The sequence below is a fragment of the Schistocerca americana genome, chromosome X (genome assembly GCF_021461395.2).
Source record: "Schistocerca americana isolate TAMUIC-IGC-003095 chromosome X, iqSchAmer2.1, whole genome shotgun sequence".
In the NCBI taxonomy this organism is placed as follows: Eukaryota; Metazoa; Arthropoda; class Insecta; order Orthoptera; family Acrididae; genus Schistocerca; species Schistocerca americana.
The window spans coordinates 261,380,236-261,406,620 of NC_060130.1; the positions used below are offsets into that span (position 1 = coordinate 261,380,236).

At 40.5% G+C, this 26,385-nt stretch overlaps 1 protein-coding gene across 2 annotated transcripts in view; it reads right to left on the reverse strand.

The window, feature by feature from the left end:
- LOC124556692 (heat shock 70 kDa protein 14-like) overlaps positions 1-25,256 on the reverse strand; it is a 142,395-nt gene extending 117,139 nt beyond the window's left edge. Inside the window, exons 1-4 of one of the 2 annotated variants that reach the window (XM_047130667.1) lie at positions 25,054-25,256; positions 23,856-24,033; positions 23,614-23,694; positions 23,234-23,468 (exon numbers count right to left, since the gene is read on the reverse strand). In XM_047130667.1, the coding sequence (XP_046986623.1) occupies positions 23,234-23,468; positions 23,614-23,694; positions 23,856-23,915 (376 nt within the window). In that variant the 5' untranslated portion in view covers positions 23,916-24,033; positions 25,054-25,256. Of the gene's footprint in view, positions 1-23,233; positions 23,469-23,613; positions 23,695-23,855; positions 24,037-25,053 lie in introns of both variants that reach the window. The other variant, XM_047130666.1, reaches the window with a different exon arrangement.
- Positions 25,257-26,385: the final 1,129 nt, after the last annotated feature.

Here is a 26,385-nt window from a genome sequence, read left to right on the forward strand (position 1 = left end):
GCCTTCCTGCTTTCCTTAATAGTGCAATGGCACTTTGCACGTAGTTGCTTGTAGCGGATGCAGTTCGTTAACATAGGACGACAGTGAAAGACACGAAGCGCATGTCGTCGGACACGAATCGCATTGCCGCACTCCACAATCCACCAAGGGACCCGGACCCAATGGAGAGAAGTAGTAGTATGAGGGCTAGAGGATTTGGCAGCTGAGAGAATAACATCCATGAGGTGCTTGACCTGATAATCACAGCTGGAATTGGCCGTTTGTCAAAGACTGCCAAGGAGAAATATAACCTCCAATCAGCAAGAGAGAATTACCAATGAACGGGCAGCTGTGGTGGGGTATGAGTGTACAGGCGAGTCACACAAGGGAAGTGGTCACTCGATTAAGTATCGGAAAGAGCACACCACTTGAGAAGTCGAGCGAGCTGGGCACAGCAGATCGAAAGGTCTAAGTGGGAATAAGTGTGCGTGAAATCAGGGAGAAACGTGACTTTGCCAGCGTTAAGGCACACAAGATTAAGATGATTAAGAAGAACTGCCAAAAAAAGAACCTCTCGGGCAGGCAACAGGCAAGCCTCAAAGAGGATGATGGGCACTGGTGTCAACGAGGAGTAGAAAGGGTGGAGGAAGCTGAGCAACAAGCTACATCAGGTCTGCCCTAGTGACAGCAGAAAACGAAGGGATGTAAATAGTGCAGAGGGAAAAGGTAAATTCGGGAAGGAAAACTCGGACAGCAACTGCTTGAGGTGGGTGTGCAATGGGATAGGATGATGACAAACATCACCTCGTAGAAGCAGCATGACCCCAACTACAAGCGAACATTGCGATCGCAGGAGCAGCTGGAGGTACACCCTGTTAGACTGAAGGCCATGGATATTTCATTGTAAAAGGGCCATAAAATTTAGGAACACCGGAGAATGAAGAAGAAACACTCACCTCGACGGCCGCTTAGGGTGAGCCGTCGAGGGAGGATGGCCACTGGAATCCACGGGTAGAGGATCTTTGTCCATCAATTCAGCAGGATCAATGGAGCTTCCCCGGTGTCTATCAGTTGAAAAGGGCCGACGAGTCAAAGAGGGGGAAGATTGTTTGCCTTTAGATGATTGTTTTAGCTTTTGGCAATTGGCAGAATGGCCAGACGGCTGCAAACTCAAGGTACGCAAGAAATCTTCCTGGGAATATTCCTTTATGAATTGACGGTTCACTGGCTGCATTGCAACTGTCTTCGTCGGTGAGGGTGAAGAACGGGTAGCAGAATCCGCAGCCAGGGAAGCGGGAGGTGGAGTGTCAGCTTGAAGGCCACCATCGAACTGAACTGTAAGTTACAAGTTTGCGTAGCCATGTTTTTCGTGGGATGGGGTGAGGCTAACACGGTGCTGTAGCTTCCAGACAAAGGGACAGTCGATTTACGGCTTGCCGACAGTTTCCGGGCAACAGGAAAAGGTACCTTCTCCTTCACCCTTATCACCTGAACAGCCCGCTTGTCTTGATAGACGGGACAAGACAAGAAGAAGCAGCATGGTCTCCATGACAATTAACGCAGTGGGGGGAAGGAGGTGGACAGGTGCCTTCGTGTGCATCCCTGCTGCAAGTGGCACATTTGGCTGCATTTCTACATGACGTTCTGGTATGATTGAACTGGTGGCATTTATAACATCTGAACAGATTGGGAATTTACAGGCGCACGGGGCCTGTATTTATCTTGGTAGGAAGCGTTAACTGAACTAAAGTCAGGAACAATGTGCGAGGCAGCTTCCTTTTTCATAACTCGATGAACAGCATTAACACCCTGATCCGATAGATAATTAGTTATTTCACACACTGTCAAACCATCCAACAGCCAGTTGTAGATAACACCACGGGACGAGTTAAGTGTCCTTGTGAGCCTCCACTTTTAAACGATATTTGTGGATGATTTGGGCCTTGAATAGTTTCTGGGCCTGGAGAGCACTATCAATTTCCAAAAGCAGAGTACCACTGCGGAGTCGAGAGCACGACTTCACCGGGCCGATGATGCCATCAACGCCTTTCTGTATAACAAAGGGGTTTTCAGTAGTAAAAGTCTGGTTTTCGTCTAAACGTGAGACCACTAGATATCGAGGCGCAACAGGAAGAGACATTGAGGCAGGAGCCTCATTCCACTTTCGTTTACGGGAAACACTCAGAGAAAGAGAAGGAAAGTCAGTCATTGGGAGAAAGTCGCCCAAGATTGCCAGCGTCTCCGATTGTGCGCTCCTTCCAGCCAGGGGCCCTCCAAAGGGGAACTCCCCGCCTCAGGTGATTGCCCTCACCTCAGGTCACACCTCCCGAACGACAGACAGAGGGACCAATCGGCAGAGGAGGAAGGTAACAGCTCAAGCAATCACCCCTCCCTGGGCGTGGCCTGTACCAGGGGGTACATGGGGGGCCTATATTCCAACTCAGGGATGGGAATTACCAATTACTCAGTCTCTTGCAATGCGACAAACGCATGGGTGGTCATCAGGCACACACAGGGAGGAGAAAAAAAGATATGAAGGAAAGGAGGAAAGAAAGAATGGCCCCAAACACCGCAGCAGAGGAAAAAGAGGGCGGCACACGGAAAGAGCGGCACACGGAAAGAGCGGCACACGGAAAGAGCGGCACACGGAAAGAGCGGCACACGGAAAGAGCGGCACACGGAAAGAGCGGCACACGGAAAGAGCGGCACACGGAAAGAGCGGCACACGGAAAGAGCGGCACACGGAAAGAGCGGCACACGGAAAGAGCGGTCATAACATTCAAGATCCCAGCATAACTGGCAGGCAACCAACCTTTCAACCAGTTTGCAGAGACCATCGGTCCATCTAAACAGATAGTAACTATCAATGGAAATTGGATTTTGATCAGCTTAATGATGAAACAATGACACCAACTTGCCACTGTGAAGGGAAGACACCATTGAGCCAAATACGGCTTAATATCCTGAGAAAAGGCAGCAGTTGAGTAACAGTCAGACTTTATCAGTGAAAGGTTCATTACATAATTCGGCATGCCAAGATGTGAACAATAAGGGGATGTTTTCATTTCGTCGCTTACCCATCTTGAAAGCAGTCGCATAAGAAGAGGTCACCACCATCATCATGAAGGGGGACGGAAAGTTGTAAATCTTTGGCAGTCCAGTCAACTACAGAGCTTGGCCCACACCTGAGGTACAAAGGCATACGTTCCCAGGGAGGAGACTTAGCACTCCTAGAATTTCTTACTATTGTGTTTAATTAGATAGTAAGCCTTAGCACGAAGTCACTTAAAGGTGATACAGATTGTCTGCGAAAGATGTTGCTAGAAATGTTGCAACATACTTTGGCAATCCTGAACAGCTATTGAAATGTCTAGTCCACCATGGCACCAGTCGCTGATGGAGGGGACCCGTAAAATGGGGAACAGCAGCTCCAGCAGCATGGGTGATCGCATCAGAGATCTTGCACATCCTCATCAATGCAGTCTAATAGAGAGGGGGCGAAGGTAACAGTATAGTTATACATCTGCCAGTTGGCTCTTCAAAGCAGCCGCTGTGGTAGTCAATCTATCTGGCAGTATCATGTAGTGACCAACACAGAAAAGCTATGAGATTGGGGGAAGAGATGGTAGATCGACAGGCGAAAAGATGTCATGGGGGCACAGAAGTGGGTTCACTGTCGACGCACAGTTCACGGTCAATAAGAAGTTGGTCAGTCAGAAGACTCCTACCAGAAGAAGTGGTATGCCCGTAAAGGAGGTAGTGTGGATTGAAGTACCCAAGTAGAATAAGAAATTGGGAAAGTTGCTGCAATAAGGTGGTCACACTCACTGAAATATCAGTACACTGGAAATCACCCCTTTTTAATCTGGCTGTTTAACTTACAGAATAGAGCACAAAGCTATAGCGGAGGACAAACTCGCACATGGGATAGGTAATATCAATTATACTATTAAAGATATATAATTGCATAAATAAATTAATTTATGAGGCATGTCCGGAATGTAAGTATTGTTTTGGGGAAAAAATAAAAAACCTCATAAAACATTTTTTTCAAACTAAAATTTATTTTTACAAGAAAGAGCATTTCTTAGACTATTTTTCTACATAGTTGCCACCATTGTTCAGACATTTGTCATAGAGGGAAACCAACTTTTCTATGTCCAGTTCATAGAAAGATGTTGCCAGTGAAGACAGCCAATGATGAACAGAGTTTTTCTGAGTATCAACGCTGTCAAAGCACCTTCCTCCAAACTTGAGCTTTACATTCAAGAACAAATGAGAGCCAAAAGGTGCAAGGTCAGGGCTGTACAGTAAGGTGATCGAACCGCTCCCAACCGAATTTCTGAACAAGGTTTTGTGTGAAACCAGCAGAATGGGGACATGCATTTAATGAAGCAACACAATGCCTGGACTGAGCATTCCACGCCTTTTGTTTTGAATTGCACGTCAAAGTTTCCTCCATGTTCCACAGTACTGTACTGCACTGAGGATTTCACCTCTGGGAAGGAACTCAACAAGCAGAAAACTATGCAAAAAATGGTTGGTTGTTTGATTGGGGTTGAAGGGACCAAACAGCAAGATTATCAGTCCCTTGTTTCAAATGTGGTCCATTGAGACAGACTGACATCTCAGAAAAGTCAAAACAATAAAAGCTAAAAGGCTAAAAAACATAGAAGTGCAGTCGTGTTGTCAATGGTGAAAACAAAATGAGGGAAGTCAAGAAGTGAGCAACTCTAAGGCTATGCTAGAGGCAGGAAATATTCCACCTCTGATGCAGTACAGGCAAGACCACCTGCTATTCAAAAGCGTTCAACTGCTAGAATGTAGAAGTGTGTATTGTAAAAGGAGACTAACCAATTCTAAAAAGTGATAAAAACAGAGTAAAAAAGAGGATCTTGGCCAAGGAGGGGAGTCAGGGATCTCCAAACACAGCTTACAGTGGGAGACACCCTAACCCTCATCACCCTGCCCCTACTCCAGAGCGAGAGGAGGAGGAGGATATTAGTGTTTAACGTCCCGTCGACAACGAGGTCATTAGAGACGGAGCGCAAGCTCGGGTGAGGGAAGGATTGGGAAGGAAATCGGCCGTGCCCTTTCAAAGGAACCATCCCGGCATTTGCCTGAAGCGATTTAGGGAAATCACGGAAAACCTAAATCAGGATGGCCGGAGACGGGTTTGAACCGTCATCCTCCCGAATGCGAGTCCAGTGTGCTAACCACTGTGCCACCTCGCTCGGTACTCCAGAGCGAGATTAAAAACCTTAAAACTGAGAATAAAAACCACTTTCATGGAGGAAACAGAGAACCAGTTCGACCATCCGCGAATCTTTTGCCAACATTAAAGGTAAAGTGTGGGGAAGTCTGTACTTAGTACGCAGAGCCAAAAGAAGGGGGCATTCCACCAAAAGTGGGCTACTGACTGGAAGGCTCCACAATCACAAAGTGGGGGTGGCTCATTACGCAAAAGAAAACCATGGGTCAGCCTGGTATGGCCAATGTGGAGATGACACAGGGTGGTCTAGTCCTTTTGGGAGAGATGGAAGGAAAAACGCCACAGGACAGGTGTCACCTTAATTGCATGAAGTTTAATAGATAGGGAGGTAGCCTCCCAAGAGTTGGCCCATGATTGTGTGAAGTGGGATTTGATGTGAAGCCGTAAATCCGCCCCATGAGGGGTTACAGAGAAGGGGAGCGTCAGTGACTGCTCACAGAGCTAAACAATCAGCAAGCTCATTACCTGGTATACCCACATGACCAGGGACCCAAAGGAAGTCAACGGAACAACAGCACAGTGAAGATAAGTGAGACAGTTGTGGATGGTCGAGACCAAGGGATGGCGGGAAAAACCCCGGTCAATAGCGAGAAGGCCACTCGAGTCCGTACATAGCAAAACACAGTGGAGTTGGAACTGTTTAATAAAGGTAAGGGCCTGGGAAATTGCCATCAATTCCACAGTAAACACGGCACATGTAGTTGGCAGGAGATGATTTTCCATGCCAACGGAGGACGTGAAGGCATATCCCACATAATCAGCAGATTTAGAGCCATCAGTGTAAAAAACAGCAGCACCCCAAAACTCCCATAAAATTTGGTCGAAAGCACAATGGAACACCATTAAAATCATGGCGAAGAGACGCAAGGCAGAGCCCAACTGGTAAACCCGCCTGAGGGCGGGAATCAGGTGGGCAACGTCCTTGGTCTGGGAACAGAACAGGAAAGGAAGGATGAGTGGGGGAGGAACGGACAGCAATTCCATAAGGTGCTGCACGTGTTAGCCTTGTATTTAGCCATATTCGTAATTTTTCCTTTAGGAATGGTCAGTTTCCTGAACGATTAAAGTACTCAGTAGTAAAGCCACTTTATAAGAAGGGAGAAAGGGATAATGTAGATAATTTTAGAGCTATTTCTATGCCATCAGTGTTTGCTACAGTTATTGAAAAGGCTGTGTATGTAAGGATAATTGATCATTTTATATCACACGATTTGCTATCAAATGTAGAGTTCGGCTTTAGAAGTTGCTTAACAACTGAAAATGCTATATTCTCTTTCCTCTATGAGGTATTGGATGGGTTAAACAGAATGTCTCGAATGCCAGGCATATTTTTTTATTTAACTCCGGCATTTGACTGTGTTGATCACAAAATATTGCTCCAGAAGTTGGCCCATTACGGAATACGGTGATTTACTCACAATTGGTTCACCTCTTACTTTAGCAACAGAGAGTAAAAGGTCATTATTCATAATGTTGAGAGTGGCTGTGATGTGGGGTGTCAGTGGGGATGCCCCAGGGATCAGTGTTGGGGCCACTCTAGTTCCTTATTCATATAAATGATATGTCCTCTAATATTGCGAGTAACTCTAAAATAATTCTGTTTGCTGATGACACTAGCTTGGTAGTAAAAGATGTTGTGTGCAACATTGGCTTGGTTTCAAATAGAGCAGTTCATGACGTAAGTTCATGGCTTGTAGAAAATAAATCTCCAAATCACAGTAAGACTCACACAATACAACTAAACCTGATGTTTTAATTTCACAGAATGGGCATATGATTAGTGAAACTGAAAAGTTCAAATTTTTAGGTGTTCAGATAGATAGTAAGCTGTCGTGGAAAGCCCACACTCGGGATCTTGCTAAAAGACTTAATGCTGCCATTTTTACTATTCGAATTGTATCTGAAGTGAGTGATCATTCGACACGAAAATTGGTCTACTTTGCTTATTTTCATTCACTCATGCCGTATGATGTTATATTTTGGGGTAACTCTTCACATTCTAAAAGGATATTTTTGGCTCAGAAATGGGCAGTTCAGGCAATAAGTGGTGCAAGTTCACGAACCTCTTGTCAACCCCTGTTCACGAGCCTGGGTATTTTGACATTGGCCTCTCAATATATATATTCCTTACTGTCATTTCTTGTTAACAATATTAGCTTATTCCCAAGAATAAGTAGCTTTCACTCAGTTAATACTTGGCAGAAATCAAACCTGCATTTGGAGCAGACTTCCTTAACTGTTGTGCAGAAGGGTGTGCAGTATATTGCTGCATCCATTTTCAATAAGCTACCACTCGAATTCAAGAATCTTAGCAGTGATCCACGAGCTTTCAAGTCAAAACTGAAGAGTTTCCTTGTGGGTCACTACTCCTATTCTGTGGAGGAGTTCCTTGAAAACTTAAGCTGCTTCTTGTTGTATTGTTGATTGCGTTTACTCAAATTTACGGACTAACTTTTTTCGGGTTCATAGGCATTTATTTTTATCTGTTATTACTTTTATGTTTTAATTTCATGTACTGACATGTTCCATGACCTTGGAGATTTCCTCCTCAATTTGGTCATGGGTGAAAATAAAAAATAAATAAATAAATTCATACACTTCCTATGTGATTCCCCCTTTGTGTACATTTATCTTGGGACTGATTCAAGCTGACTCAAAATTAAGAAACAGTATAGAATACGTGAACAAGTTTGGAAAGTTAGCTTTCTCTTAAGAAAGTGCAGCAAACTGTAATCAACCGAGAATTTGGGACATTAAGAGAGGGAACACATTTTTCTCTCTGTGCAAATAGTAGGATTTAAAGTCTCACAATAAAATGTCATTAGAGATGAAGCACAAGCTTGGAAGAGATGAAGCACAAGCTTGGAAGTAGAAGGGTGGGGAAGGAAGTTGGCTACATCCTTTTTACAGGGAGCAACCCAAGCATCTGTCTTTAACAATTTAGGGAAACCCCAGAAGATCTGTATCTGAATGATTGGATGATTGTGTGAACCACAATCTTTCAGAAAGAAAGTTCAACTTCCACTTGGTCTTTCCCAGTAATAAATACTGGACCTGCATTCAGGAGGATGGTGGTTCAAATCACTTGGTCTATCACAGCAAAAGAACACTTGCAAACAGTCTACACACATATGACTGAATCCCCAACAACAGATAATTAAAACTGTACCACTAACAGCTGTATGAATCAGATGAAGTAGTGTCACATAAGTATGCCACTGAAAGGCATCGTCTCCTTATGGCGATATTTGAATAGCAATCACTGTAAAAATGAAGTTGCGGCAACAGTGTGCATACATAGTCAGAGGATGAGCAAACGACTAATTGGCAATTCATGTAGAAGAGGACATTAGCACAGGGAGAACTGACCTCCTCCTCCTCACCACCAACTTAGCTATGCTACTATAGAAGACTTTTCTGGCAGACACTGGAGTGGTAGTGATACATTATCCAGAACACCACATGGTTTTGAATCAGTTGATTAACCATCAAATGTGGGGAAGCTTCAGTTAGTTTTGAGAGATTTGGTTATGATCAAACTTTCTTCGCCAAATCTCCCTTAACTGGCATCACTAGTATAACAAAATTTGCAGTGTCAGACATTACCCATACCCACCCTCCCTCCCTCCCTTTCCTGTGCATTAGAATTAAACTGGATCAAAAATTTTCAGGAAACATAACTTACCCCTTCTCTTGCAATTTTTTTTAAATTTCATTTACAATCTACGGGGTGAGGCAAACAGAAGTAGCACTGGAAACATAGTTCCAGTGTACAATGAAACACAGCAGAGAAAAGGAAATACAGTACTAACAGAAAACAGCAGATCTTGAAAGTAATCACCATTTATCTCTTGGCACTTTTGGGCCCTTATCAGCAAGGTGCTGAAGATGGATCGAAGCTGATCTGCTGGAATTACTGCAATATCATCATCTGATATGTTCTGCTGCAGTTCTTGAAGACAACGAGGGTTGTGGCAATACACCTTAGACTTGAGGGCTCCCCACACAAATTAATCACACAATGATAGATCAAGTGACCTGCTTGGCCAGCCAGGGCCACAACAAGACTGACCTCTCCTAACAACTCAGTAAGGCATGTAGACTGTGTAAATGTGCTCTAAAGGTTCAGCCGGCTGTATGGGGAGTTGCTCCATCGTGCTGGAAGTAACTGTATGTCTTTCCCCTCTCTGTCAATGCTGCCACAAATGGTCGTCTAATCATATATTCTTGCCCGAGCTACTTTTATTTGCCCCACACTGTACGTACCAGAATACTAGGAGAAGATATGTCTATTACTCAATAAAGGTATTTAGACTTCAGCCGCCAGTTCTAGTTTGCATGACAAGAAAGATCAAATATGCCAAAGCGCATTAGATATGGTGGAAATGTACACATCAGGCTACACCGTATATCAATCTGTTATCAAATTCTTTATGTTTGATACACATTCGTTGACTTTGCCTGCTCACGATCAAATTGCAGCCTTCCAAATTAATGTAAACCTGTCATGAAAATCACTGTTTCGGGATAGGTGGCACTACCATACTCCAGCCAGCAGCTGGTGATCTAATTTTAAATAGTGTGAAGCAGCCATACCTAGAAGAAAATTTAGCTCAAGCTGATAATTATATTTCTTATAAATCTTAATGTCAAGATGAGAAAACTAATACATCTCTGTGATCCAAGAGCAGTACGGGTCATTCCTTTAAAATTATAGTTTGGTAGCTCCTAAGGCGACCCTGACAGGATTTAGTCATATTCAGTACATGGGTACCTACATATCTTAATAGATAACTGCCAAATAGCACTGTTATAACTCTAACCATTTTTGATAAATTCAGGTTTGAAGACACAATGGTGTGTACTGGTCATTAGTAAAGAACCAATTTCTGTATTTTCACACAATTGCTACTCACTAATGAGGTGACCTACAGACCTCAAGTTTTTTAGGCATCTACTACACCAGTCAGTAAGTTGATATATTGCATAAAAAGTAGGATACATCTTCAGTTTTTTTATTAAAAATGTTGAGAAACACACTTTTCCATGATGTGCTTTACATTTGTGATTTCTTAAAATCATAACATTCCAGAGGGGAACAGTACAGACTTCATCTTATGCACTGTAACTCTTTAGTGCTAGTATCAAGTATAAATGGCAATTGAAACTGGTAGTTCTTACCTTCACTTAAAGATGACTCCATCACAAAAAAGGTCAAATTTGACGAATTTCAAAGTCCTGTGGGTTACATAGACAACTGTATCACAACTTTATTTTTTGCTGAAATTTTTACATATCAGGTAACAACGTTAGGTGCAAAGAACAAAATGAAAATGCCACTTACACATGCCATCCACATTCAACACTACAGGGCACCGATAAATAAAAACGTGTAGTCTTTGTTTTTTTTCCCTAAATATATGTGTGGTTCACCTGTGGATAAGAACTGTAAACACTTCAGAGCTGAAAACAGTTATCAGTCTTTTTCTCAGTACATATGTTGCACAACATGGCACTGATCGAAGTAGTAGGTAGTGATTCAGCTACCGTAAAAAACAGGTTGATCCAAAATGTGTGTAAAATGTAACAGAAATGTAAGAAATGGTATCTTCGGTGATTTGTGGTATCATTGGAATCACTTCACTTGTGCAAACATTACCACAAATGACCAACCTGAAGAAAGCACAGAGTGGATTTGTCCTAGGTAACATTGTAAAACTTATCTGATGACGATAAAAATTCTTTGTTATGAATTATTGCTGAGCTACAAGAGTACTTAAAAATACTGAGTGATGAAAACCAAAGACTCCAGCATACCTTGGAAGAGAGTAATCATCAAGTATGTCTCAATATATCTAAACCAGAAGGATTGCCATAAAGCAAGGGTAGGACTTTAATAACTGACAATAACAGGTCCAGCAGAGCATGGGAAACTATGAAATCAAAGAGGAGTCCTTACAAACCCATCAACATGAGAAGGATTTTGTTCTATAAATTAACAACAAACACAATTCATTCCAAAACATGGGTGATATTGAAATCGCATCAGCACGCTCATCTGATAAGGCAATGCAAGACACTCAAAACTTAGTAAATAGCAAACTAGTATATAAGAAGAAATGTAAAATCAAGATTAACACAGACAGTTATGCGCGAGGATTATCAGTTATGTTAATGGAAAGTGGACCTTCTGTGCCGGAAGAGTTTAAAATACACTCCTGGAAATGGAAAAAAGAACACATTGTCACCGGTGTGTCAGACCCACCATACTTGCTCCGGACACTGCGAGAGGGCTGTACAAGCAATGATCACACGCACGGCACAGCGGACACACCAGGAACCGCGGTGTTGGCCGTCGAATGGCGCTAGCTGCGCAGCATTTGTGCACCGCTGCCGTCAGTGTCAGCCAGTTTGCCGTGGCATACGGAGCTCCATCGCAGTCTTTAACACTGGTAGCATGCCGCGACAGCGTGGACGTGAACCGTATGTGCAGTTGACGGACTTTGAGCGAGGGCGTATAGTGGACATGCGGGAGGCCGGGTGGACGTACCGCCGAATTGCTCAACACGTGGGGCGTGAGGTCTCCACAGTACATCGATGTTGTCGCCAGTGGTCGGCGGAAGGTGCACGTGCCCGTCGACCTGGGACCGGACCGCAGCGACGCACGGATGCACGCCAAGACCGTAGGATCCTACACAGTGCCGTAGGGGACCGCACCGCCACTTACCAGCAAATTAGGGACACTGTTGCTCCTGGGGTATCGGCGAGGACCATTCGCAACCGTCTCCATGAAGCTGGGCTACGGTCCCGCACACCGTTAGGCCGTCTTCCGCTCACGCCCCAACATCGTGCAGCCCGCCTCCAGTGGTGTCGCGACAGGCGTGAATGGAGGGACGAATGGAGACGTGTCGTCTTCAGCGATGAGAGTCGCTTCTGCCTTGGTGCCAATGATGGTCGTATGCGTGTTTGGCGCCGTGCAGGTGAGCGCCACAATCAGGACTGCATACGACCGAGGCACACAGGGCCAACACCCGGCATCATGGTGTGGGGAGCGATCTCCTACACTGGCCGTACACCACTGGTGATCGTCGAGGGGACACTGAATAGTGCACGGTACATCCAAACCGTCATCGAACCCATCGTTCTACCATTCCTAGACCGGCAAGGGAACTTGCTGTTCCAACAGGACAACGCACGTCCACATGTATCCCGTGCCACCCAACGTGCTCTAGAAGGTGTAAGTCAACTACCCTGGCCAGCAAGATCTCCGGATCTGTCCCCCATTGAGCATGTTTGGGACTGGATGAAGCGTCGTCTCACGCGGTCTGCACGTCCAGCACGAACGCTGGTCCAACTGAGGCGCCAGGTGGAAATGGCATGGCAAGCCGTTCCACAGGACTACATCCAGCATCTCTACGATCGTCTCCATGGGAGAATAGCAGCCTGCATTGCTGCGAAAGGTGGATATACACTGTACTAGTGCCGACACTGTGCATGCTCTGTTGCCTGTGTCTATGTGCCTGTGGTTCTGTCAGTGTGATCATGTGATGTATCTGACCCCAGGAATGTGTCAATAAAGTTTCCCCTTCCTGGGACAATGAATTCACGGTGTTCTTATTTCAATTTTCAGGAGTGTAGAAGGAATTGTTAAATTAGGGGCTGGTTTGCAAGATGTTTCAACATCTATTAAGAAAGACAGCACAGCCCCCTAGCACAAAGTCTTTGTAGTTGTAATGGCTGGAGCGAACAACATCAGCGGAAATGAGAGGAAGACAGCTACATTGACACTGAAGAAGACACTAAGTGTTAACCCACACCAATATGATTATCATCGATGTGCTTCATCAACATGATTTGCCTCAGTAGTCATGTGTGACTAAGGAAGTGGAGCAAACCAGGAAGAAGTACAAAGCTATCTGTAACCACTTTAGAAATGTTTCCTTACCTAACACTAGTAGTTACCGCAGAGTTTTGCATACCAAACATGGCCAACATCTCAACAAACTAGGTAAATGAGTTTTAAGTGATGCAAGTCTAAGAATATTATTGGATAAACTTAGGTAGGAAGACAGATCAATACTCTGGGTTATGTTTCAACTGAGATGATAAAAAACTTACAGGATTAGACCAGGTTGGATGTTCCAGTGCCACATGAACACAACCTGATCAACTTTTACATAGTAACATTGGCCTACGTCAATTAAGTATATATGAAAAAAGTAATGCCAAAAGTAGAGTTTAGGACAGGCTACCTCAATGTTCAAGGTATGGCAGATACAAATCTAATAGTTAATGATTTTTCAAATGAAAACATGTTGGACATTTTATATTTAAGTGAACATTGGTGTAAAAAGGAAGGGCTTAGGTACAAAGTACTGAATGATTACACATTACCTAGTTGGTATAATAGAGGACTCGTCTTCATCACTTGCATGGGGGAGGGGGAGGGGGGGGGGGGGAGGAGGAGGTAGCAACACACATAAAAACATCTCTTGGGCCAAACTGTGGTAGGTCATATCTCAACACCCTTTGTGTTGAAATGCATTAATGCAATTGGAAATATCACATTTAGTAACAGAGTCTTGAGCTAGATGTAGGAGTAGTGTACAGGCCACTGATGACCTCTTAATGTAGATCTGTACTATACCAAAATGGGAAACAGATAAATTCTCATCAGTGGGGATGTCAGTTCAAGTTTTGACATACTGCAGCACAAAAGAACTGTGACTGAGCTCAAACATGTGCTTCAACAATTTAACCTTTTGTATGTTAACTGTAAACCTACAAGAGGCCCTACCTGTCTTGGTAATATATTTACAAACATTAAGAGAACTTTTATGTCCTCTAATGTAATTAGTGTCTCTTTCTCAATCATGATGCACTATTTATTAGACGTAGTATTGTAACTTCCAACACCTCCAAACCAAAATCTAAAACTGTGACTACTAGAGCAATTAGTAAAGAGAAGATTGATAGGTTTAGACATGCCCTCACTTGTTAAAACTGGGACTCCCTTTTCAGTAGGCTTCAACGTTGTTCCTCTGATATTGTTTTCACTGAGTTTTTCTCTGCATTTTTAAATATGTTTGAAAGCAACGTTCCTCTGGAAAAATTACAGGAATATTAGTAGCAGCTTAAAAAAAAAAAAGGATTGGTGTACTCCAGAGTTAGAGCAATTGAAAAATACTGTCATAATGTATTCTGGTGCAAATATAAAAATTATCCTGAACTGCATAAGTATTGCATGCTAAAGGTATATATAGGTATAAAGGTATATGCAAGTATAAATAAAATAGAAAGAAACATTCCACATGGGAAAAATATATTAAAAACAAAGATTCCATGACTTACCAAGCGGGAAAACGCTGGTAAATAGGCACAATAAAAAACACACACAAACACACACACAAAATTTCGAGCTTTCGCAACCCACGGTTGCTTCGTCAGGAAAGAGGGAAGGAGAGGGAAAGATGAAAGGATGTGGGATTTAAGGGAGAGAGTAAGGAGTCATTCCAATCCCGGGAGCGGAAAGACTTACATTAGGGGGAAAAACCCACATCCTTTCGTCTTTCCCTCTCCTTCCCTCTTTCCTGATGAGGCAACAGTTTGTTGTGAAAGCTTTAATTTCATGTGTATGTTTGTGTTTGTTTGTGTGTCTATCGACCTGCCAGCACTTTCGTTCGGAAAGTCACATCATCTGTGTTTTTAGATATATTTTTCCCACGTGGAATGTTTCCCTCTATTATATTCATAACTACAAATTTAAAAAGATATGTTCCAAATAACTATACAAGATCACAAAATTTTGCTTTCTTCCAATGTATCATATCATACGGAATTTTTTCATGGGGTAGCAGTTGTTAAGCAAATGACATTTTATTGTTGCAGAAGAAAGTAATAAGAATAATGACAGATTCTGATAAAACAGAACATTGTAAACTTCTGTTCATTAAACTGGAATGTCTGACAACAGTAAACTTATTCATCTATAATGTTTTATTCTATGTTAGAAACAACGTTTCTAATTTCACACTGAGAACTGATGTACATAGTTTTGACACTAGAAACAGCACATATGTAGACATACCATACCACACATCATCTAAATCACGTAACTCCTACCTAGCCTTTGGATTAAGGATGTTTAATAGGCCAAGGGTAGATTTTACAGAATTGCCTATAAATATTTTTAAAGCTAAATTGTATAAGCGGGTCGACCGAAGCATTCGATCCCACCCGTCGGCTTTGACTCGTGACGTAAGGCTGTTGTGGTGTGTGATGTCACCACGGCGCGGAGTTTAGTTTGTGAGAGTGGCGTGTTTGTAGGTGTTGTTTTGATGTGATCGGTGGTGGTCTCCAGTGGTGTATTTGTATGTTAGGTGATGATTTTGGTTTAGTGTGCATGTGTGGCGTGTTTATAGGTGGCGTATTGTTGCGGTCGGTGGTTCTCTCTGGTGGTGTGTTTATGGGTAGCGTGTTATGTGGCATATGGGGTTCACTTGTGTGGTAGCATTGCATGTGTGTAGTATCAGTGGAGACTGTGCCTTCAGTGGGATATATTTCAATGAATTAATGATTTTGGTTTTGTTATGTTGACGTTACTGTAGTTTCTTTTCTGTTCATGTGTAAATTTTGGTAAATTTCTTTGCTTATGTCTATGGTAGGTATGGATATGACTGACAAGGTGAACAGTTTTTGGTTGTCTGCGATGATGGGGGACAGTGCGTTGTCTCCAATACAATTTCTTCAGCAATGCGGGCTGTTGGCTGAAGTCGTGAAGTGTTCAGTATGTCGTAAAGCAATGAGACTTACTACAGTTCTGGCGTCTCTGACCAGGGATGGCTATATGTGGATGTCTCGTAAGGATAACAGGTCAAGGGAAGTGTTTGATTGCAATTTTGATTTCCGAGAGAGAGAGAGAGAGAGAGAGAGAGAGAGAGAGAGAGAGAGAGAGAGAGAGAGAGTGAGAGAGTGTGTGTGTGTGTGTGTGTGTGTGTGTGTGTGTGTTTTTATGTATTTTCATGTTCGTTATGTTTACGTAATGAAGTCATAGCCGCCATATTGAAGTCATAGCCGCCATATTGGAGTCATAGTGGACGGTCGTTTCCGCCATATTTGTGACGTCATGGGTCAAAGCAGACGGGTGAAATCAGACGCTTCTGTATAAGCTACTAGTAAACAACCTCTTTACCCAGTTGACAAATGTTTTGGAAATGAAAATGCTGCTCTCTAACATATAATTTCTAGTTTTACCTATTTCATGTAAACTAAATTACATTGATACAGTAGTTCATATAGAAACGTACGCTTATGACTGTCTATTGCTGTAAGAGCTGAATGATAATAAATTATTATTATTATTATTGTTATTATTTCTTTCTTTCTTTTCTCAGACGTTATGTCTGGTCAAAAATGGAAAGTGACGCGGACCTTCATCAAGCGTGACTTCCTTTTAACTGTGCGGTATATGTTATATTGCATTTAGGAACTTTCGGGTAATTGAACATGTATAAATAATTACGGATTTCTGTAGTTGTATATACAAGTCTGGATGTAGCTGTATTGCATTGATGTACTGGTGGATATTGTGTGGTATGACTCCTGTAGTCGATAGTATAATTGGTATAATGTCAACTTTATCCTGGTGCCACATGTCCTTGACTTCCTCAGCCAGTTGGATGTATTTTTCAATTTTTTCTCCAGTTTTCTTTTGTATATTTGTTGTATTGGGTATGGATATTTCAATTAGTTGTGTTAATTTCTTCTTTTTATTGGTGAGTATGATGTCAGGTTTGTTATGTGTTGTTGTTTTGTCTGTTATAATGGTTCTGTTCCAGTATAATTTGTATTCATCATTCTCCAGTACATTTTGTGGTGCATACTTGTATGTGGGAACGTGCTGTTTTATTAGTTTATGTTGTAAGGCAAGCTGTTGATGTATTATTTTTGCCAAATTGTCATGTCTTTTGGGGTATTCTGTATTTGCTAGTATTTTACATCCGCTTGTGATGTGATCTACTGTTTCTATTTGTTGTTTGCAAAGTCTGCATTTATTTGTTGTGGTTTTGTTATCTTTAATAATATGCTTGCTGTAATATCTGGTGTTTATTGTTTGATCCTGTATTGCAATCATGAATCCTTCCGTCTCACTGTATATATTGCCTTTTCTTAGCCATGTGTTGGATGTGTCTTGATCGATGTGTGGCTGTGTTAGATGATACGGGTGCTTGCCATGTAGTGTTTTCTTTTTCCAATTTACTTTCTTCGTATCTGCTGATGTTACATGATCTAAAGGGTTGTAGAAGTGGTTATGAAATTGCAGTAGTGTAGCCAATGTATTTATATGAGTGATTGCTTTGTGTATTTTGCTAGTTTCTGCTCGTTCTAGAAAGAATTTTCTTAAATTGTCTACCTGTCCATAATGTAGGTTTTTTATGTCGATGAATCCCCTTCCTCCTTCCTTTCTGCTTACTGTGAATCTTTCTGTTGCTGAATGTATGTGATGTATTCTATATTTGTGGCATTGTGATCGTGTAAGTGTATTGAGTGCTTCTAGGTCTGTGTTACTCCATTTCACTACTCCAAAGGAGTAGGTAAATATTGGTATAGCATAAGTATTTATAGTTTTTGTCTTGTTTCTTGCTGTCAAATTTTTTTCAGTATTTTTGTTAGTCTTTGTCTATAATTTTCTTTTAGTTCTTCTTTAATATTTGTATTATCTATTCCTATTTTTTGTCTGTATCCTAGATATTTATAGGCATCTGTTTTTTCCATCACTTCTATGCAGTCGCTGTGGTTATCCAATATGTAATCTTCTTGTTTAGTGTGTTTTCCCTTGACAATGCTATTTTTCTTACATTTGTCTGTTCCAAAAGCCATATTTATATCATTGCTGAATACTTCTGTTATCTTTAGTAATTGCTTGAGTTGTTAATATGTTGCTGCGAGTCGTTTTACATCATCCATGTATAGCAAATGTGTGATTTTGTGTGGGTATGTTCCAGTAATATTGTATCCATAATTTGTATTATTTAGCATGTTGGATAGTGGGTTCAGAGCAAGGCAGAACCAGAAAGGACTTAATGAGTCTCCTTGGTATATTCCACGCTTAATCTGTATTGGCTGTGATGTGGTATTATTTGGATATTAACTGTGGTTTTCCAATTTTTCATTACTATGTTTAGGAACTGTATCAATTTAGGATCTACTTTGTATATTTCCAATATTTGTAGTAACCATGAGTGTGGTACACTATCAAAAGCTTTTTGGTAATCAATGTATGCGGAGTGTAGCGACCTTTGTTTAGTTTTAGCTTGATACGTCACCTCTGCATCTATTATCAGTTGCTCTTTACATCCTCGTGCTCCTTTGCAACAGCCTTTTTGTTCTTCATTTATAATTTTGTTCTGTGTTGTATGTGTCATTAATTTCTGTGTAATGACTGACGTTAATATTTTGTATATTGTTGGTAGGCATGTTATGGTGCGATATTTAGCTGGGTTTGCTGTGTCTGCTTGATCTTTAGGTTTCAGATAAGTTATTCCATGTGTAAGTGTATCAGGGAATGTGTATGGGTCTGCAATGTAACTTTTAAATAATTTAGTTAGATGTGAATGTGTTGAGGTGAACTTCTTTAGCCAGAAATTTGCTATTTTATCTTTTCCAGGGGCTTTCCAATTGTGTGTAGAATTAATTGCTTGGGTGACTTCATGTTGCAAAATTATCACTTCAGGCATTTGTGGTATCATCTTGTATGTGTCTGTTTCTGCTTGTATCCACCGTGCATGCCTGTTATGTTGTACCGGGTTTGACCATATGTTGCTCCAGAAGTGTTCCATGTCTGTTATGTTTGGTGGATTGTCTGTTTTAATGTGTGTGTTATCTATTGTCTGGTAAAATTTATTTTGGTTTGTGTTGAATGTTTGGTTTTGTTTCCTTCTATTTTCACTTTTTTTGTATCTTCTAAGTCGTTTGGCCAATGCTTGTAATTTCTGCTTCTTTTCATCTAATTGCTCTATTGCTTCTTGTTGTGAGATTTTACCTAACCTTTTTCGTTTTTTTGCTGACATTTCATTTCTTATAAATTGTGTTAGCTGTCTGATGTCTTTTCTCAGTTTTTCTATTCTGATCTGTAGCCTGTGTTGCCATGCTGGTTTTGTGGGTTTCTTCTGTGTGTTGGTTGGTTCTGATCTCTGCCTAGTGTGTATATTTAGTGTAGTGAGTGCTCCTATATAAACCAGTAGTTTTAACTCTTCCATAGTTGTGTTTTCATTTATTTTGTTGTGTATGATTGTGTTGATAGTTTTTATTGTTGTTTCGACTTGTGGGTTATTTGGTGGTCTATGCAAGAATGGTCTAATGTCTGTATTTGTGTCTTTGTATTCTATATATGTCAGCTGAATTTTTTCTTCTATATCTAACATGTGTGTCACTTCGTGTTCTATTTGTGCTTGTTCTGGTGGCTGTCTTAAGATTTAGTTTTCCTCTGACTGTTTAATTGATGCGTGTTGTCCTTTGTTTGTTTGCTCTGGGATGTTTGAGTCCATTACTGTATTTTCTTCTTCTTCTGATTGCACATTATTTTGTTTCAGTATTTGTTGTACTTGTTGTTTGAAGTTTTCTAATTCTGACTGGGGTATCCTGTTATTTTTTATTATTACACGGATCTGATCAGCTAGTCGTTGATCTGTTAAAAATTTTTATTCTGGGTATCTGATTATAAATGTTGTGTATACTTGTGATCAGTATCCAGTTGTGTTGGTTCCTAGGTTTGTTGCTTGGTAATAACAGAGCATGAGGTGTCGATTAACTTCATCTGACCATCTCATCCTCTGTTTTTGTTTTCCTTCTAGGGTGGTTGCAGGAAGCATATCCTGCAAAACACCTCAATTTGGATTTGAATCATTTTCCAGTTGGCTAGCAGTGTCGTTACCATTGTGGGCGGGCATAGGGTTCAAGTGTCATCCCCGACCATGACAGCGCTTGTCCAAGGCTTCTTTAGTTCTGTCCTGAACCAACTAATCACACTAAAAGGGGGGTTGGCCCTATTAGTGGTTCGTTCTTTTTCGTCGCCTTGAACGACTGGCAGAACATACCGGAGGCCTATTCTTTTCCCGGGCCTCCATGGGATTTTTTATTATTATTTCACTGTTAGTTGTCTTTTCAGTGTAAAGAATTACAATAGATAACTCTGGTGCACAAATGAGGTGATATATTTTTATTCTGTTACTGTAAATTAAAAACAAACTTCAGTGAAAAGTAAGAAAAGCAGCACGCAATAATGAGAGACGTTAAGAACTTTGAATATATACCAGTATATGCTGGTATAAAACCTCCACAAAGAAAAATTTCATAAAAAAATAAAATCAAATACAAAGATGGAAACTGCATTTTTAAAACACACACACCTTGCATATAACTGTTTTCCTTGATATCTTGATGCAAAAATGAAATGAGTTCACTTAACGGTGAGAGATATGATTTTTTTCCAAAGCACTTATTGTCATGTTTATAAAACTGTGCACCATGTCTTTGTAATTATAGGACATCTGCCTTAGACGTCACAATGGCAAAGGGTAGCCAAACAGCATCATTCCAACTGGACCATGAAAGGAATTGTGAATCTGTAGGGGGCATATAGTTAATCTTAACATCTTTAAATTCACGTGATTGGTGGAAAATGTGTCTTGTGTACCAGATTTTGTAGAATTTGAAAGCCACATTCTGCTCAACTTGCAATCGTTCCCAAAAAGCATTTTCACGAATTTCCATAGCAACAGTGCTCCCATTTGCATTCATTGGAAGTCTCTTCATTAGAAAGGTGATAGTAGCAATGACTAGAAATGCTTGTTTCAATTGGGTTTCTGAAACTGTCACTGTGCTGTACCTGTATTTCAAGAAACCTTCATGCAATTTTATGTGAATCTTCTTGTTATGAACCATGGTGGAAGGAGTCTTTAATTCCTTGCACAAAGTCTTGAAATATTATCATTTTCGTAAGATATCACTACTTCTTCTCTGACAATTCCAGGTAACATCTTTTGACCACTCCTGCATTCTGGAGCAGCAATTAAACCATGAATCTCTTTAATTGTTCTTTCTCCAAGTCCGATGTGCTCTAGGACACCAACAGTAGAAGTTACTCTGACAATACTCAATAAAGGTGGAGCAGATAATAAAAACTTGAAACTGTCCATTACGAGCTGAATTCTACATTTCTGAGTTAGGAGCTCCTTATATCGGAAAATTGGTTGCATTGTTCACAGGGCACTAATACGCTCTGCTTCTTCACAGATCAAGTAACATTAAGGTTTCTCAGAACACAGGTACAGTATAGCAATGACATTTCCAGTAATGTGATTGCACCACACATTACTACTCACTGCAATTAACACCTTTATAATAAAGAGACTTCCAACATATAAAAAAGGAGCAGTGTCGCAATGGGAGCTCATGAAATGGTTTGCAGAAAAGGTTGCAAGTCAGGCAGAACGTGGCTTTCAAATACAACAAAATCTGGCACACAGGACCCATTTCCCAGGCATCACATGAGTTTAAAGATGTTGAGATTAACTGCATGCCTACTGCTGATTTACAATTCCCTTCATGGCTAGCTTGGAATGATGCTGTTTGGGTCCCCTTATCCAATGCTACTACATGTCAGGCAGATTCCCATCATTACAAAGACACAGTGAGGAGTTGTATAAACATGACAACAAGTGTTTCGGAAAAAAATAATATCTCTCACATTTAAGTGAACTCATTTTGCTTCTGCATCAAGATGTCGAGGAAAACAGTTATATGCAAAGTGGAAGGGTTTTAAAGTTAGTTTCCTTCTTTACATTTGAATTTGTTTATTAAAATGTTCTTTGTAAAATTTTTATATCTGTACATATAAGTACATATTTAAAGTTATTACTGTGTCTCATTCTTTATATTTGAATTTGTTTATCAAAATGTTCTTTGTAAAATTTTTATATCTGTACATATAAGTACATATTTAAAGTTATTACTGTGTCTCATTACTGCTTACACCATTTCTTATGTTTCATTTAACTTGTCTTTTTAAGTTGCAGTGACAGAATATGAATGTATCACCTCATTTGTGCACCCACATTGTCCCTTAATTCTTTACACAGGAAAGACACTTAACAGAGAAATACAACATACACACTGAGAAAAATGATTCAGAACTGTTTTCAGCTCTAAATTGTTTACAGTTCTGACCTACAGGTCAATTTTTCAAGGAATACACGTTTTTATTATTAATGCCCTGTATTCTTTGCAGATAAGATTGCTGACAGATATATAAACATTTCAGCAAAAAATAATATTGTGATTCAATTGTCTATGTACCCCACAGGACTTTGAAATTCGTCAAATTTGGCCTTTTTTTGTGATGATGTCATCTTTAAGTGAAGGTAAGAACTACTAATTTCAATGCCAAAAGCTTGTCATTGTTATTTATACTTAATGCTAGTACTAAAGAGTTATAGTGCGTAAGATGAAGTCTGCATTTTTTCCCTCTGTGAAGTTATAATTTTTAAAAAATCACACATGTAATGCACATCACGGAGAAAGAGCTATTCTCAACGTTATTCATAAAAAACAGAGATGTATCCTACTTTTTATGCAATATATCAACTTAATGACTCACACAGTACATGACTGAAATACGTGCTGTCTGTAGGTCACCTCATTACTGAATAGCAAGTGTCTGAGAATACGGAAACCGGTTCCTGACTAATGACTGGGTACCCACCCATGAATCTTCAAACCTGAATTTATCAAAAATGGCAAGAGTTAGAACAGTGCTATTTGGCAGTTTTACTACTGAGACATGTGGGCATCCATGTTCCAAATATGACTAAATTCTGAAATAGCCACATTTTCACCCCCTGTGAGATTACACGGAATGAACCATACTAGCTACTCGTAGGAATATGAGATCGGGGCGATACGCATAAAAACATTTCTACATACCAAACAGCTTTTTGTAAATGCACGTCATGGCTCCTTCTGGGGTATACACAGCAATCTTGTCTTCATCTCGGATTTCATATTTCAGGCCTCCTTCAGTCACTATTTTACATTTCACTGACTTGATATGATGCTCAAGTTCGTCGTCAGGAATACTGTCATTTAAGAGTTTCTTATTGCGAACGATTGTACATGTGGCATTTCTAACAAGAGCTGCCTTCGCTGGGAGTCCAACAGTCTGAAACACATTCGATCTCTTAAATTTTGATCACGAAGCGGAATTACGGAACAGTGGTAAACCAACTAAATTAAGAAGTAACAGGCAATTTCAGCTTAGAGGGCACTATTCAAATAAACTGCTGCTTAGTACAAAATTTCCTTACCTCTTCACCGTCTACAAACGCGACTATTGCAGGCATTATTCTGTTGCCACTGTCGTCGGCTATAATATCAACTTTCCCATCCTGAGAAACAAAACGTAAAATAATGTCAAAGTTACATTGATATGATCTTATTAGAACGTTTCTCACGAATACATTCGAGCTAGAGGAATAATCGTTCATGACTTCACTTCCGGCACATTAGAAGTTCTCAGTGAACAACAAATATGAAAAACATTACCAACCTTACAATACGCCAAGCAGGCTGAAGAATTCCCCACATGAATGCCAAAAACACCAGCCATTTTGCTAGTCTTCGACGACAACAAACTGTACACGATGCGCGAAGAACACACTACTGCCGCCAAAACTCAAATATTCACGCGTCTTTGTTTTCCTCTGCATAGCGTTCAAAGAAGTATTCTGCTGTCAAAGACGTAATCAAGGATGTTAGAAGGGGAGATATGTCAGTCATAAAAATAAGAAATACGAAAATATTCAGTAATTAGTACGAATTTCATTTTTCCAGATGCCACTAGCGAAATAGCGCATTATTAAAGAAATAAAAATATCAATACTGAATTGCTAATTGAAAACATTATCATAAAAAACAAAAATGAAATTGTGGTCCATATTATCTTTGGCGTTTCATGGTGTTTTTTCTGTGTAGCTTAAAAATCTGATATTTGTTAATTGCAATGAGCGCAATTTTCCATGAACTCGTTTAGTATAATTAATTGTGTAAAGGAACGTCTGTCGGTAATAACGCGGATAAGTCAAGGCTGTGCATAAATAAGCCAAAATCGTTTTGCCTATTTATTTGTTATCATCTCACCAAAATTAAAGAACAAAAAAGTGGGATCATGTAGAAATGTGTAATGAAATAAGTCGGATATTTCCATATATGACAGACTTAATTAGTATTTGCATTTGTAATGGGTGAATTTTTCCCTGTGAACTGTTGTGATACCTGCGTATTACGAACGCGAGATCATTTTACTTTGCGTTCGTCTTTAGTATCCGAAAGATTTCCAGCTCCTGCTGGGTGATGAATTAGTGTTGTAGAAGCTGTTTAAAGTCGTAGCAAACACCGCAGTACCTTGATCTCTGTTGTTAAACACTATTTGTATGTAATTTCGTCAGTGTCATTCCAACCCATCTTATCGTGCTTTAATAATTGAGACATGGATGTAAGAACATACTAGCAGTGCGGGACTGCATGAAACAAATACTGCACTGTATGACCATAACGAATGTTCCTGATGCGTTGCTACATTCTCTTTCCACCTTTAAAACTCTGCAGCAAAAGTTAAAAGTGTGTGAATCACATACACAGAAAGCTTATGTGGCACTGGCAACAATAAAATAATTTGGCTTCTACAGAACTTCAGCCTAAATTTGTATTGTCTCATGCATACGTATCTTTCACCTAGACAATGGTACCATATTCTTTAAGGTCTTCCTTTTTTTTCTAGTTGTGTTACAAAAAATGCCGCAACACTCCGGTCACAATTTTCAGTTTTTACGTTTTCTCGCAAGGAGTCAATTTCTTCCTAGGCTATTCGCCTAAATAATTCACTGAAAATACTTCACAACCCACGTTATCGCACTAACTACAGAAACTCAAAACTACTTTAGCACGATGACAACCCAAACTCAAATGAACACAATGTTACCCGTTAAACTCAGCACGTCTATTTTTACCAGCAGAGGGCACCAGCAAATATAACAACATGGCACCTAGAAACACAACCAACTCAAAAACTCCACATCGTCGTGACGTCACACACCACAATACCATTACGTCACGGGTCAAAGCAGACGGGTGGAATCGGACGCTTCCGTTGATCCAGCCAGAAGGCATAAACAAAACAAAAAAAAAACTTCTTTAGGTTGGCCATTGCCACTGCTTGTTCTGTCATTGCGCATTCAAGAACGTAATTATGAAATTAATTTCACTGACGAAAGTGCCAATGATAATGTGTGAGGTGGTGATGGTTGGTACAATTTTAATTAAAATCTATAATACAAGCGTAAATTTCCTATCCAATCCTTATAAAAGTATATTTATATATTCTGTGTGTGGTATATTTTGAGTTATTTAGTTTCAGTGTCAAGTAGTAAGGGGTACCCTTTACTACTTGAAATTAGTACAGTTACTAAGCGCACCTCCTTCCGCATGGAAAGAAACCTGATAGTTTCATTATATTGCACTGATAAATGAAAATGGAAGTGGCACATATACACACTTTCATGTTATTCTATGGAAGTCTCTAGGAGACAACACATTTAAGTTAAGAAAGGTTCCTCTACACCCAGGGTCACCTTGACTGCTGGCTGGTGACAGTCTGGGATAGGAAGGGAAAAGATTAATTGGAGGATTTGAAGTCATACTGCATATTAATGCAAGGGCCTACTAAATTAATTTTCTGGTGGTAAGTCCATTGCTCTATATAGATTAGAATCACAATTCTAGTAAATTTTAGTTTCAGTTTGCAGGCCTGTAATTTCCACAGGGTTCTCATATACATCTACATCCATACTCCGCAAGCCATCTGACAGTGTATGGCAGAGATCGGTAGCTGTTCATCTCTTACCAAGATGATTGAACATAGAAAATGTGGCAGAAATCAGAGATGTTTAACTTGAAAGGATTGCTTTGTGTTGTTTACATAGAATGATCCACTAATGTCCTTTTTCATTACATTCCTCACAGAATCAAGCAAATACTTCCCGCCTTCCTCCCCTCATCTGATCTAATCCTCTGGAAACTGA